At 31.2% G+C, this 14,469-nt stretch overlaps 6 protein-coding genes across 6 annotated transcripts, besides 7 other annotated features; 4 read left to right on the top strand and 2 right to left on the bottom strand.

Annotated features, from left to right (window-relative positions):
• Nucleotides 1–804: 804 nt before the first annotated feature.
• TVAGG3_0952550 (protein serine/threonine kinase protein) lies at nt 805–1,846 on the bottom strand (the record flags this gene model as incomplete). Its single annotated transcript, XM_001309925.1, has 1 exon — nt 875–1,846. The coding sequence occupies one exon, from the start codon at nt 1,844–1,846 to the stop codon at nt 875–877; it is 972 nt and encodes a 323-aa protein (XP_001309926.1).
• Nucleotides 1,847–2,024: 178 nt separating this feature from the next.
• Nucleotides 2,025–2,061: a mobile genetic element.
• A 971-nt stretch (nt 2,062–3,032) lies between these two features.
• Nucleotides 3,033–3,070: a mobile genetic element.
• Nucleotides 3,071–4,191: 1,121 nt separating this feature from the next.
• TVAGG3_0952520 (thioredoxin-like family) lies at nt 4,192–5,617 on the top strand (the record flags this gene model as incomplete). Its single annotated transcript, XM_001309924.2, has 1 exon — nt 4,228–5,577. One exon carries the CDS (start codon nt 4,228–4,230, stop codon nt 5,575–5,577), a length of 1,350 nt encoding a protein of 449 aa, XP_001309925.1.
• Nucleotides 5,618–5,928: 311 nt separating this feature from the next.
• TVAGG3_0952510 (RNA polymerase II transcription regulator recruiting protein) lies at nt 5,929–6,574 on the top strand (the record flags this gene model as incomplete). The annotated part of the gene is made up of 1 exon (XM_001309923.1): nt 5,975–6,517. The coding sequence occupies one exon, from the start codon at nt 5,975–5,977 to the stop codon at nt 6,515–6,517; it is 543 nt and encodes a 180-aa protein (XP_001309924.1).
• A 257-nt stretch (nt 6,575–6,831) lies between these two features.
• TVAGG3_0952500 (uncharacterized protein) lies at nt 6,832–8,146 on the top strand (the record flags this gene model as incomplete). The annotated part of the gene is made up of 1 exon (XM_001309922.2): nt 6,832–7,950. One exon carries the CDS (start codon nt 6,832–6,834, stop codon nt 7,948–7,950), a length of 1,119 nt encoding a protein of 372 aa, XP_001309923.1.
• A 326-nt stretch (nt 8,147–8,472) lies between these two features.
• Nucleotides 8,473–9,852, top strand: TVAGG3_0952490 (uncharacterized protein; the record flags this gene model as incomplete). The annotated part of the gene is made up of 1 exon (XM_001309921.1): nt 8,473–9,852. One exon carries the CDS (start codon nt 8,473–8,475, stop codon nt 9,850–9,852), a length of 1,380 nt encoding a protein of 459 aa, XP_001309922.1.
• Nucleotides 9,853–9,874: a mobile genetic element.
• Nucleotides 9,875–9,968: 94 nt separating this feature from the next.
• Nucleotides 9,969–10,768: a mobile genetic element.
• An 800-nt stretch (nt 10,769–11,568) lies between these two features.
• Nucleotides 11,569–12,521: a mobile genetic element.
• Nucleotides 12,522–12,996: 475 nt separating this feature from the next.
• Nucleotides 12,997–14,049, bottom strand: TVAGG3_0952450 (uncharacterized protein; the record flags this gene model as incomplete). The annotated part of the gene is made up of 1 exon (XM_001309920.1): nt 12,997–14,049. The coding sequence occupies one exon, from the start codon at nt 14,047–14,049 to the stop codon at nt 12,997–12,999; it is 1,053 nt and encodes a 350-aa protein (XP_001309921.1).
• Nucleotides 12,997–14,127: a mobile genetic element.
• Nucleotides 14,128–14,469: part of a mobile genetic element that runs on past the window's edge.

Genomic DNA, 14,469 nt, shown 5'->3' with positions numbered 1-14,469 from the left:
TCAAGGCAATTATTAAATAACGGAATAACGGACAAGTCAATATAACGAAAATATGAAATCAAGAATGAGAACTAGATACTTAGCTGAATATCATAGATAAAAATGATTATTAGATCAGATTTTAAAAAAAATAATCGTAAGAATGTATTTAGGCATGAATAACTGAACTTAATTGCCTGGATACTATGCTGTGACATATCAAAAATGGCTGCCAGAAAAGCTAACAATATTGAAATTTTTCTTGGTCTGAATTTCATGCAATACAAATGTATCCCTTTAAAATTCATCACAATTCACGGTTAGTCATGACAAACTGAATATGAAAATTGAACTTTATCAAAATCCTTAATTTAATTTAAAAGGATTTTTTGATTATTTCGCGAATATATTAAGTTTCATTCAAAAATATTCTGTTCTCCTTATTTCAAATTGTCTATATATGAGTATTTATTGAAATATTCTGTTTAGAAGTTTTATTGGATTGAAATTTTTCCAAAAATTTTTGAATTTAAAAATTTTGAACTTGAAAATCTAAGAAAATTGAGTCATTTTACATAAAATGAAAACAATTTGGAATTTTTGTTGTTGGGATTCATGCATGAGTTCAGACAGGGAATGCAAAAACACTAAAATAGTGGTGAGTTCTTGTAATTTGATAAATTTTATTTTATCAAATAGGATTCGGATCGTAACAATGTTATGATTTATGTTCACTTCGAAAATATCTCACATAAAACATCATGCCATGAGTTTAAAAAGGACAGAATTATATAAATTTTTTATAACTAAAATTCGGTGAATGAATTCTAGTATAAAAATACAATTTATTACAAACAATATATATCTATATAAATAAAATCGCATGGACCTGCACCTATTTGAAACTGTCAAATTTGCGCAGTCTAAAGCACGTTGGGGCTCTTCCTGTAGTAAACCGAATCGGATTATCTCTTCCAGTTGCGCTTTTATCTTTAGTTTTTCCTATGTTCATATTTAGTTTTGGTAAACCATGCCTATCAACATTTATTGTCTTCAGAGCAAAATCTCCTTCCATCAAACTTCTAACGTCTTGAAGTAACTGACGGGATGTAGGGCGACTTGAAGGCTGGTATGATAAGCATTTTTGGACTAATTGTCCAAGAACACCAGGAAGATTGATACGAAACTGAAGAGTACCAGCTTTGATTTCATTCAAGAATCTGGCTTCGCTAGTATACTCGTATGGAAATTGAGAAGTCATTAAAATATGAGCGGTCACAGCTAGTGACCATATATCTGCTTTCATAGGATCATAGGACTGAAGTCTGATAACTTCTGGGGCCATGTAATCCCGAGTCCCGCAAAAAGTATCTGAATAATGAGCACATTCGCTTGAAAAACCGAAATCAATGATCTTCGGATTATTATTGGCATCAAATACAATATTCTCTGGTTTAATATCTCTATGTGCAATGCCTCTTTGATGCAAATAATCGATTCCGTCGACAATTTTATATAAGATATTCAGTCTTTCTTTATATGAGAAACATATTCTGTTATTGACAGCTTCTGTAAGGTTTCCATTTGGTAAAAATTCCATGACTAAGATGATGTGGTCTTCAGTATAAATAACGTCGTAGTATTTTGGAAAACTTGGATGATCAAATCTGAATATTAACCTAAGCTCTGACTCAAGATATTTTATGATACCTTTATCGGAGATTATTTTTCTATGAAAAATCTTTAAAGCAACAGGTTCGTATGTCTTATCATTCGAAGCGAGAGCAATAACTGAAGTCGTTCCTTTGGTAAGCACACGCTTAATAGTATAGCCAGGTATATGCGGGGGGACCATAGCATCTAGCATTGACTTTATATTGAATTTGGAAATAAAAAGAAAATTGAAAGAAAAAAGGCTAATTTTGCTCAATTGTTGATTTTTGGAAAATAACCATAATTGCATTATTTGAAGGATTTTCCTTCGCGGATTATTTTTTGAAAATTCTTTTGAAATTTTGATAATAACTCAAATGATAATATTATTGTAATAAACAGAAATTCATCAAAAGTGACAGCTCTCAATTTTTTGACATTTGTAAATTCTAAATTGAATGAGAAAAATGAAATAATACTAAGCATAATACAATATTCTAGATTTAATTATAATTAGGAAAAAGTTAGTTTTGAGAGTACTTTTCATAGGCATATAGAATGAAATCTTCTGAAAAATAATATCACATAAACTCATATTATTTTCTAATATATAACTATTTTATATAAAAATCAAATTCAATGATCTTAAAAGCGAATGATAAACCTCAAAATTTACGAATATAATGAGTGGGAATATAATGCTTATCTATCATAAAACCATATGAAATATCAATTTTTGCTTTACGCCTAATTTTTGACGACAATTAGCAAAAAATGTTAAATGTTAACACTCAGTCCATTTGAATATGAAAAATAAAATTGACTTTGATTAAATGTTTTTATTTATCATGCAATTCTTCTTGCGACCAAAGATTTGAATAGAATTTATATACTATTCATCTATTAGTAAACACTACCGTATATTATTTTTTAAGCTATCTTATTTTTTGAACTTTTATTCAAATCTTTGGTCGCAAGAAGAATTGCATGATAAATAAAAACATTTAATCAAAGTCAATTTTATTTTTCATATTCAAATGGACTGAGTGTTAACATTTAACATTTTTTGCTAATTGTCGTCAAAAATTAGGCGTAAAGCAAAAATTGATATTTCATATGGTTTTATGATAGATAAGCATTATATTCCCACTCATTATATTCGTAAATTTTGAGGTTTATCATTCGCTTTTAAGATCATTGAATTTGATTTTTATATAAAATAGTTATATATTAGAAAATAATATGAGTTTATGTGATATTATTTTTCAGAAGATTTTGTGTTCTTCTTCAAAATTCTATTTTTTTTATTAAAAAGAATCTTTACAAAATATACATTTACTTTAATTAATATTTAAAAACGTGCTCTATCAAAAGTTCCAAAAATTCAATATTTTAGCTTTTCTGAGGTGTCACTTTTGATGAATTTCTGTTTACAACATTATTTTGAGGAATTGTCAATGTTTATAAGATATATAATACATCAATTTTAATTGGATTTTTGCTTCAAACTGACTGACCTAAAATATTCTTAGATTACCATAAGGAATGCAGGAATATAATATAATAAAAATTTCTATCTGATAATTGAAATCAATATCATTTTATATGCAAATTAGTTACAAATAATAGGTTGCAAATAAATTAGTGAAAACGAGTATTTTGGGATTCAATCGATTCAATTTCAATTTCGTTTGAAATCTTGAATCACATTGAATTTATTCTTTACAAACGAATCATCATATTGACCCATCAAAAACTAATAATTTTATAAGTACGATGACTGCATTAGCAGTGCCCATATGCTTTTACATGTAAAATTTCTAGATGGTTACTTTCAATATTTCCAATTTTCGAAATTTTGCTCCTTTCGGATTTCTTACTGAATAAAACAGCTGTAATTTTTGCCCTTACACCTAATTCTTGTCGCTTGTATTCCACTCTCTTCAATTTCGTAACAATTGACTAGCTCGTCTAATCAATAATCTTATTATATAGTGTAGACAAGAGTAGATATTTCCATTGCTATTAATGGACATATTTTCAAAAAGATGTTAGAATTTGTTCAAATTTTGATTTATAGTTATTATTTTCTCTTAATAATGTATAAATCATTACCAATGTGCTAGTGTCCATGAAACCTTAATCACATTCTATTTCTCAATTCTTATAAGTTGATAATTAATATCTGATTTATCTAGCATTCGATTTTAAAATTGTTGGAAATATTGTATTGAAGAATGTTTACTTCATTGATATAAATATTTCGGAAATCAAATAATTTAATCTTTAGAATAGAATATAACCATTAAACAATCTCTCCCCACCTAGAAATAACAGAACAAATAGTTTGCATGATCAATTTCTTACACATATAGATTCAAATCCTCGACATAACAGTTTTCACCCAGAAATCTTCATCAATACATTCATGAGTTTAATACAATCAGATTAAGCTTAACTCATTTGATTCTTGAAAATTTCTTCTCATCACAGGGATTTTTCATGTGGTAGGATGTCAGTTAGAAATTGAGAAAGTTCATAGAATATTTTGAATTATAAGTTACCAGCTACCTCAATTTACTTCATTTCCTAAAAATGTTCGCAGCATTTTTAACAGCTGCAACATCAATTAGTATCAAATACGGTGATGTTGCTAATGCTCTCGAGCTTGCTAAGACAGGACCAACATTTATGTTCGCCTGCTCAAGCGATGAATTTGAATATTCAACAATTTCTCGCGCATTCGTTCGCTCTGCCCATCTTTCAACAGTTGAGGCAAACTACATTGTTATTGATACTTCTAAAACACCAAATGCTAAAGAACTTCTCGGCGTCAAAGATTTTCCATGCTTAGTCTATGCTAAGAACGGCAAAGTTCTCCGCACTCAATACCGTGGCTTTGATGAAGACTTTATTGTTGCCTTTATCAACACAAACTTTATTGATCCAATCGAAACAATTAAGACAAAGGAGCACCTTGAAGAATTCTACAAGACAACAGCATGTGGCATCATTGTTGCCAAGGCTGATGCTTCAGATGAGAAGTATCCACACATTGCTGATTTCTATCGTGAATATTCCTTTGAAGTCAGTGTTGTTTATGTTGATCCAGCAGTTTTCGGCAAGGAAGGCTTCTTCCTCTATCGTTACATCGATTCTGTTGTTCTTGAGCTCACAGATCTCTCCAACTTGGAAACATCCGAGATCATTTCAGAGGTCAACAAGAACACATTCCCAGAATTCCCAAAGGTTTCATCCCAGATCCTCAATGCTTGGGAATCCCAGAAGCAAATGTATGTTATTCTCTTATTATCCATGGACGATTTCTATCTCACACAGGATCAGCTCGATCTTATCCACCAAATCAAGGAACACGCTGGAGTTAACGTTACATACAGCGATATCGAAAATTCAGCTGTTGTTGGCATGACATACGGTCTTGTTGATGTTCTTGACTCATCAATGGCTATCATCGATGCTCGTGGCGATCGCACATTCAAGTACATGCTCGGAAAGGAACTAACAGCTGAAAACGCTCTTGAACTTATTAATAAGGTTAATGACGGTACAGCTACAAAGTTCTGGAAGTCAGAACTCGAGCCATCCATTGTCAAGGGTGAAGTCCAGCAATTCTCTGCTAACACGCTCATTCAAGCTGTCGAAGATAAGAAGGATCTCCTTCTCGCTATTTACTTCTCCAACAAAGAACCAATCCAACCATACATGGAAGCCACACAGGATCTCGTTAAGAAAGAGACAGGCTTTGTCTACGGCAGATTTTCAGTCGCTCTCAATGATTGGCCTCTCAAAAACCTCGGTGATGAACTTCCTTTCCTCGTTGGCTTCAAGGGCGGAAAAATAACATATGCTCAGAAACTCGGAGAGACAGCAGAAGTTGTCAAGAAGCAGATCGAAGAATATAAGGCTGCTGACAAAGAGCTATAAAAAATAAGTTTTTTTTTCTTTGTGATTTTTTCAAAGGTCATTTTTTATCACTTTTTTATGTAAATGAAAAGTGAAAATATTCTCTCAAAAAATTAAAAAAATAGCATTTTTAAAATCGCGACAAAACGCTTATATAGAATATCAGGTTTATAAAAAATTTAATATAATTTTTATCAGTTCTGAAAAATCTGATCTCATATTCCAAATGAAAAGTCGCTTATTAACGAAATCTTTTTATCTGATTTTCCCTGAAAAAAATGATTCAATTAAATTTTGAATGCAGTTCTTGTAAACTACTCAAACTCAAATCGACCCTTTCAATTATCGATGCACTATTTGAAGGGAGTATGCCATAAACAAGTCACATCTTGCCATTTATTCTTAACACAACTAACTCATGTCTACTACATCGTCTGACAATGAATATCAAAGCGCCGATAGTCCCCGTAAGTGTATCACAAAGCACCCTTTCACCCCTCACGAAGATCAAATTTTAATCAGATTTATCATGATGAATGGACCTCAAAACTGGTCTACACTTGCTTCTCTCTTATATAACAGAACACCGAAACAATGCCGCGAGAGATGGCACAACCACCTCGATCCAAAGATCAATAAAGGACCATGGACTTACTCAGAGGATTGCATAATAGCTGAAAAGCAGCGTGAACTCGGTAACAAGTGGGCTGATATTGCTAGATTTTTACCAGGAAGAACAGATACTCTCGTTAAAAACCGCTGGAACACTTCAGTCAAGGCTAGGTGCAATGAACTCCTACGCAAGAACACTCCTTGCATGCAGACACAATTTGACGAGTCGTTCAATAATTTCCTTTCTTCTTTGCAATTACCAAGAAAATTTGACGTTTCTTTCACACAGATACCACCATTAATGCAAAGACCATCAGCTCAAACAGTATTATTTGGTCATCCTAACTAATCTTTTTATAATAATTCTTTGTTTTTTATCTTAAATATTATATGTATTTTTTGCCGTTAATTACATCGCATTTTTTCTTAATCTAACTGTCATTAACAAAGATCTAAATGTCATTTGTTCATGGAAGGTGAAAACGAAATTTGTTATGATAAAATTCAGATTTATAACAAGGAGAATACTCCTAAAAATGTTAATCATTCACAAATCCAATCATATGTAATATCCAAATCGATAACCATAATATTTGGTAACCTTAAAGATGCGGATATACCTTTTATTTTGGGTGTGTCAAAATTGTCAAAAATCAAGTTAAAATGTTTTATTTCTTGTTTTTCACGTGTTATAGCCAAGAAACGATCACATACTGCTATAGAGGGACAGCAAATCATACATGCATGAATCCTTCTGCAGAAATATTGAATTCTAGCGAAGAATTATCGAATTTAGTTCTTTCGAGCTATGAGGAATATGACATTGAGATATATAACGAAGGAGAAGCACCATTTGAAATATCTGCAATAACTGTTGCTTCTCAAAACGTCGAAATTCATGGCTCCGGAAAAACAACAATTAGTTTTATTTCAGAATTGACTACAGTAACAATAGGAAGACTTAGTTTTAATAATGTAAATGTAACATTTAGCTATGCTTCTGGACCATCAGCCTTTATTTTCGATGAGGGAGATTTTGAAGCATTTAATTCGACATTATTAGGCAAGTTTTCAATTCAAACTAAAAATTGCATTGGAGACATGATTACATTATCAAAAATCGGTAAAATAGAATCCGAACACGTAGACATTTACGCAAATGAACCTTATTATGATTTCGCACCAAATCATTACGCAATTCTTCAATTTGGAAGTCTTCGAAAAACTGTACACGTACACGGATTTACTCAAGATACATTTGCTACTTTAACAAATTCTGAATTAAAAATTAATTTTGTGAAAACAAACGCGACATTACATTTAAATAATAGCCAATTCACAATCATTACAACTCAAAACAATACAATGATGCTCAATAGAATGGAAGCTTCTTCGTATCTCTCAGAAAATTTAGTATTAGTTATTAATAACGGCGCAAAAGTCAAATTTAATGAATATTCCAATTTATCTATGCCAATTAAACTTGAATCAACACGTGGAGGAAGCATAGAGTTTTTTAATAGCATAAAAATACAAAATCTTTTTGTTATGATTGGAAAATTTTCTATTAAACACTCCAGTAACATGACAATTCAATCAGTATCATTAATCGAGTCCAGTTTAATCCTTTCTGCAGGAGATTACGATCCTGTATTTAATTCAATTGTTCTTACAGGAAAATCACTGATTTCTCGGCCATCAACAACAGGAAAATTAAATATTGCTGAACTGCATATGAATGATGTTCCAAATATCAATCCTTTAAAAGATTTTTATCTATAAATTTTTAATATCGTCGTTTTTTCAAATACTTCAGCGATCTTAAATTTTTTGAAAATACACGATTCATGCCAAGTCAAATTCGAATAGTTTGATCAACCAACAAAAGGAATTTTCGTAAATGATTTAATTATTCCACAAAATCATAAGATTTATATTTCAAAAAATACATCTGATGTTGACAAATTCCTTTCATCAGTATCCTATACATTTTGCTCGCCAAAATTAACAGATGCTTTTCAATATGATTATTCTGGCACAGATCCGGCCAATTATGGATTTACACCCAATACATTGCTTCTAGAACACAAAATTTATTACATTGGCTCAAATTATTGCATTGGTTTCACTTTAACTAAAGATCCAAGAAAAGTTTATCCACTTGTATGCTATACAAATGACACATGCAACATAGAAGGGGTAGTTATTAAGAAACTGGGCCAACCTCTCAGCGAAATCCCATCTGAAACAGAAATTTTAAGAATTTATACAAGACATACGATTACTGAAACAGATGCTATTGTAATGTCAACATTACCAACTTTATCTCATAAAATCAGTGTTGAAGTTGGAGTTCCTGGAGATCATCAAAATCGTTTTTATTTGTACTTCGAAAAACCAGTTAATGACAAAATATCATCAATAGAATTCATTGAAAGTGAATTTACCATCGCTACAAGGGACGAAAGCTTCAATTTTGCGTTAGATAAAATTATTATTGACGATACAGTTCCCATTGAAATAGATACATCCAAATTCACATTTAAAGGGACAAAATACATTAAGTTACCTATTTCACTTTGCGATCGAATCAATATTGAAGAAATTTTGAATGTGAAATTGACTTTTCCTATGGATGGCATTGATAATGTTGATCTATACTCCAATAAAATCACATTGGAACTCAGTTCTGAAGCTAAAAGATCGTTTTCGACCAAAGTTTCTAATATTTCATTTGCATTTCCAAGATCTAGAGATTCCGTAAATATATATCGAAAAGACAAAGAAGTAACTCCATTATACATTGCAGATACTGTTCCTCATCTTAAATTTAATTCTGATTGGGATAATTATAAAGGATACGCAGTTTATGCGGGTATTCCTGGCGACACTGTAATTGTTGAAGCAAATACAAGCTATTTACCTATCAAATTATTGTATTCATGCAAATTATTGTTATATGGCCATAATGTTTCATACACTACTATATATCTCCCAGCGCAGCCCATATCTGAACTCGAAATAAATATATTATCCATTTACAAGATTAATTTAATCATTGATAATCCAATTTTTGAACAAGATATCCTCATTCAATGCCCACTTAAAGGATTTCCATCAGGATCTAACGTGTTCATTAATAATGCAGTTGTCGATGGAATAACTGCAACCTTTTCTGGAGTTTTGATTAACGGAACTTTGTCAGCAACGCCTGGTTCATTCATTGATCTGTCAAATTCCGAAATATCTACAGACGCAGTAATCAATTTGAGCATTACTGTTGGCTTTACTTCAAGTGTCATAAATCTTTCTGATACAATTGGCTTTGACGTGCTAAATGTTCATTGGAACATATCCGATCCACTTCTTTATGCTCCTTATACATCTCATGAACCTATATTGCACGCAAATTCAAAAATTTCAAAAGATATTTGGGTAAACTTTTACCCAGAAAGCATGAAGCTCATAAATGGAATCGTTAAGCCTACAGCATCATATAACGATAAGGATTTATATGCTTCTTTCGATGCCGCCGCTTTCAGTCACAAAAAATTAAATTCGGCCCAAGTTTTAGCTATCATCACAGCCGCCGTCACAGCATCTATATTTTTGGTTCTTATTGTATATACATTCGTCAGTACAAGGAAGAGAGAACAACATGGCTACGAAAGATATCTTATTTAAGGGTATAGTAAACTCAAAATTCTAGAGTTTTGAGAGTGCCAATAAACTCTATAGGCCTATATATATCTATATTTTAAAGGAGAGGTTACGCCATAATATTTGATATTATAAATTATGAGTAGGGGGAATTTTAGCTAAAAGTGACACATCTGTAAAAAGTGACACACCCGTGAAGGGTGTGATTACCGATCGGTAATTTCGACAGTTTAGAATTTAAAATTTTTTATGGAACTGTTGCGAGTTTCATAAAGAATTTAAGGAATATAAGCAAAGATTTGAATCAAAATCTTAGACCTAAGCCGCTCGATTCGCTCGCGGCTTCCGCGAATTACAGATCAGCAAAGATTTGAATCAAAATCTTCGAACTAAGCCGATCGCTTCGCTCGCGGCTTTCTTTATTATTTTAAATTTGCATATTTCCATCAAAAGTTCATAAGGTAAAAAATTTCGTTTATTTTTACTAAGAAAAAAAGGTTTTTGATAATAAATTTATTTTATTTCGAAAAAGTAGCAATAATCGTAAAAGGGTATTGATAGGCTTGCTAAAGTAACTAATTTTAGCTGTCAAATACTTTTGTATTTTGAAGTAAATTAGTATAAATTTGTTTTTACTTTTATTTCGAAAAAGTAGCAATAATCGTAAAAGGGTATTGATAGGCTTGCTAAAGTAACTAATTTTAGCTGTCAAATACTTTTGTATTTTGAAGTAAATTAGTATAAATTTGATATTATTTTAACTCCCTTTGAAAACCTCAATTTTCCATACAGAGGGAACGGGAATAGCATCCAATATTCCCTGAGAATGGTTGCGCATTCTCAGTTCCCTCTATATTTCGAACGAAGCTCTCATCGGTCTTTTTTTTTTAATACTAAACGTTTTTTTTCCCTGTCACTTTTAGCTAAAATTTGGTTTGCCAAATGATTATAGTCTGAACTATATTTTACCAGATTATCAAATATAAGAGAAATGAAATAAGGCATAATAAGGGTTTCGTTTTGCTAAAATTGTCACTTTTATAGCATATTTGTTTTTGGATGTTTTGCGAAACCAAAAAAAAAACTATGATATACAATGTGTGTGTAAAGAAAATACTTTATTTACTAGTTAAAAAATCATTTGGTATTGATCAAGTTATTTTTTCTGGATAAGATATTATATGGATAATTGGATAGAAAATACAATTATATAATCTTGTACCTGGTTTAATTAAGCTAATTGTCATCAGAAACTTGTAATTTTTATGAATTTCAGATTTTCTTTTCATTACTGCTTTTCTTAATAGGTCAAGTTCTTATTTACGTTATAAAGTATGATATTTACAAATATCAAGTTATCATGTTTTTTGAGAAATTATGAGAAACAAACAAAAATGAAAAAGATAGGAATAGCAATGAATAGTGATGTGGGTATAGAAAATGTAAGAGATATGAATGCAAAGCAATCAGTATTTAGGATATTGACCATAGATTTCGAAAAAAAAATGCTGCATATTGAGCGAAAACTATGATTATATTATAAGGCTGTCATTTAAAGCATAATGAAACTATTCCCTTTTCATTTTAATCGAATAAGATAGTAAAGATTTTTGAATTAGCTAGAAACTGATGAGATGTTTTCACAAATCAGATTTTTAATCTCTATAATGCATAATTCACTCAATATCTCAATTTTGATATTGCGAGATATTTTTGCTATCGGTTTCGCAATTTTGACACGAGAAAGGGACAGACTAGCCCATTGTCACTTTTTAATTTCGCAAATGAACGCTTATGGAGTGGAGTTTTTGGGTAAATCTGATTTGCTTATAAATGAAATAAAATCAAAAGAAACCATATTGGCATTATATTATGCAAAAATAAATGATCTTACTTAGTACTTTTAAAGTTAATTTCAGAAAAAATTTGACACAATGGTATCCGGCACATACAAGTGGTGTACAACCAAAATATAAGTTAGTTTAAACATATATTGCTATATCTCATGATCTTACTTAGTACTTTTAAAGTTAATTTCAGAAAAAATTTGACACAATGGTATCCGGCACATACAAGTGGTGTACAACCAAAATATAAGTTAGTTTAAACATATATTGCTATATCTCATGATCTTACTTAGTACTTTTAAAGTTAATTTCAGAAAAAATTTGACACAATGGTATCCGGCACATACAAGTGGTGTACAACCAAATCTTCGACTCGATGAACTTGTCATCGAGTTATATTCCAGTGTTGTTCCTTCATTCCTGATTAAGTTGCAAATTAAAGGTCTGGATTCAGAGAGAAGTGTTAAAGTTATCAAAAAAGTCACAAGAGATTTCGAAGAAATGACACAATTTAAAAAAGTCGAATGCATCAGTATGCTTGAAGCTGTTCAGAAAGGTCTGAAAAATGATACACTTGATCCCAACATTGTTTACTCAACATTAAAAATATTATTGCAAAGAAAACATTTGATTTAATAAACATTTAATTTATTATAATTAATTTTTTATTACAGTATAGTAAAAAATGCTATAAATAAATTATTATATTTTATTAAAATGTGACTTTTAATAGTAAGTGAATAAAATAAATCAGGAATTGGGAAAGAAATAAGGTTAATTAAAAATAATGAAATTACAAGTTTAAGGTTAATGAAAAGTGACAATGGGCGAGTTTGTCCCCCACTCATTTTGACACAATAGCAAGAGGGTTCTATAAGCATTATTATCAACGTAGAATCTGAATATCATATCAGAAAATGTCGCAAATCTGACATTTACCCGACCAAATAGCAAAAATAATTGAATACTTTTCGCAAAAACTTTAAAAATCGATAAAAATATGAAATATAGATATTAAAGAGACTTTTTATATAATATTCATAAAGATTTTCCAAAAATATGATACCGCAAAATTAAAAAAGTGACGTCTTGAGTGGAGTCAAAGGTCGAAATTGCTAGCTAAATGTTTTTTTAGCGAAATTGCGTATTGTACGTTTTTTTCGCAAAACGAAACCCTTAGGCATAAAAATATCATAGCATAATTATTGGATAAATGCATTAATAAATTATTTATATCATAATGAGAAAAAATCAAAATAAGAAAATGAGCATAATAATAATTTAATTAAAAACAAAAACAATAAATAAAATGTAATTTTCGTTAATCAAAGTCATCAATGTCTTCGTCTTCTGATTCCCATTCGGACTTGAAAACTTGATAATCTCCTCCTGGTACACTCTGAATGGATTTTTTGTATTTGTTCTGTTTTTTAGAACCTTTTGTAACAGTTTTTTGTTTCAATATCATTTTGGAGTAACAATTCTCTTCAAATGATTTGACACAATCTTCTGGAAGTGGGGAAAGATGTAATGCTTTTTGTATATCTCCGAGAAAATGCTCTGGATCATTCCATTCTAAGATTGCAACATTAACTCTAATGTTAATGTTCTTCCAGGCTCTTGATTTGTCCAAATAGCATGCAATTTTGGAGTTAAACGCTTCATTCATGCAGGTAGATCCAATGGAAGAAACTTTGGAAACTATGGGTGTCCATTTGTGAACCCAGTCATAGAGCATGAATTGAAGTTGGATTGAATTGATACCTTTTTGCCATTCAAAGCATTTGTAATTGTGCGGTTCGCAAAAAGAATGATTGCCTACGTAATGGTAGACACAATTCTCCCACATTTTCGTACGTTTGTCAATATTTTCTTCGGCAAAACATGACCAAAGCCACATACTTAGGCTTGCATTCAGACCCCAGAAAGGTCTCTCTATTTTTTCAATCTTCTGAGTCTTGTCGTTGAAAACTTCAACTGTCTTATGAGAAGCTGAGAACTTTGTAAAATCTTTTGAGATATTTTTTGATACATGACCTGGATCGAATCTTTCAAGATGAGAGACGCCAAATTCTTTAAAGACAGAGACACTTTTGTTATCTCGGTCTTTAATAATCTCTTTAACATCTTTCAAGATATTGTATTTCTTTAATTGCTTCAAGATGATTCGAGTTCCAGCACTTTCCATATTGTTGGAAGCTCCGGAATACTGAGCATGCTGTCTGTTTCCACCAATATGGTTGATGTTCACGCATGCAAGAACTCTTTTTGTGACAGCATCGAGCGCAGTTACTGTACAACTTGGCGAGTTTCGCCTGTGCGTCCATCTTGCATCAATGGATAAGTAACCACTGAAGGACTTTCTCGACAGCATTAGGGAAATACTTTTAAGTCTTCTAATCTTATTGTCACAAAATCTCTGTTGTCTCATGACACCACTCTTCACAGGGGGAGTTAGTATGGTTATGTTGGGTACTGTGGCACTGCGTTCCACTTTACACAATACTTGTGAATTTGACACTTTACAAAACCGTTAACGTAAATTTTACAACACAAACGACAACACTAACTTAACCTTAAATATTTACAAAACCATCTGACACATAAATGACTTCACTAACGAACTCACTAATGTAAAAATAAACGTTCTCACTATCGTTCTCACTAACGACTTCACTAATGTTCTCATAAATTTTCCTCAATATCTTCATCATCAGTGTTAACCCTATTGTAGTCATACTTGAAGCCATAAACTTTCTCTAACTTCTTAACGTACAATTTACATAACTTACCT

Source organism: Trichomonas vaginalis, chromosome I, assembly GCF_026262505.1.
Source record: "Trichomonas vaginalis G3 chromosome I, whole genome shotgun sequence".
NCBI lineage: Eukaryota > Parabasalia > Trichomonadida > Trichomonadidae > Trichomonas > Trichomonas vaginalis.
The sequence above is the reverse complement of the archived record's forward strand: the minus strand, read 5'-3'. Positions and strand labels throughout refer to the sequence as shown.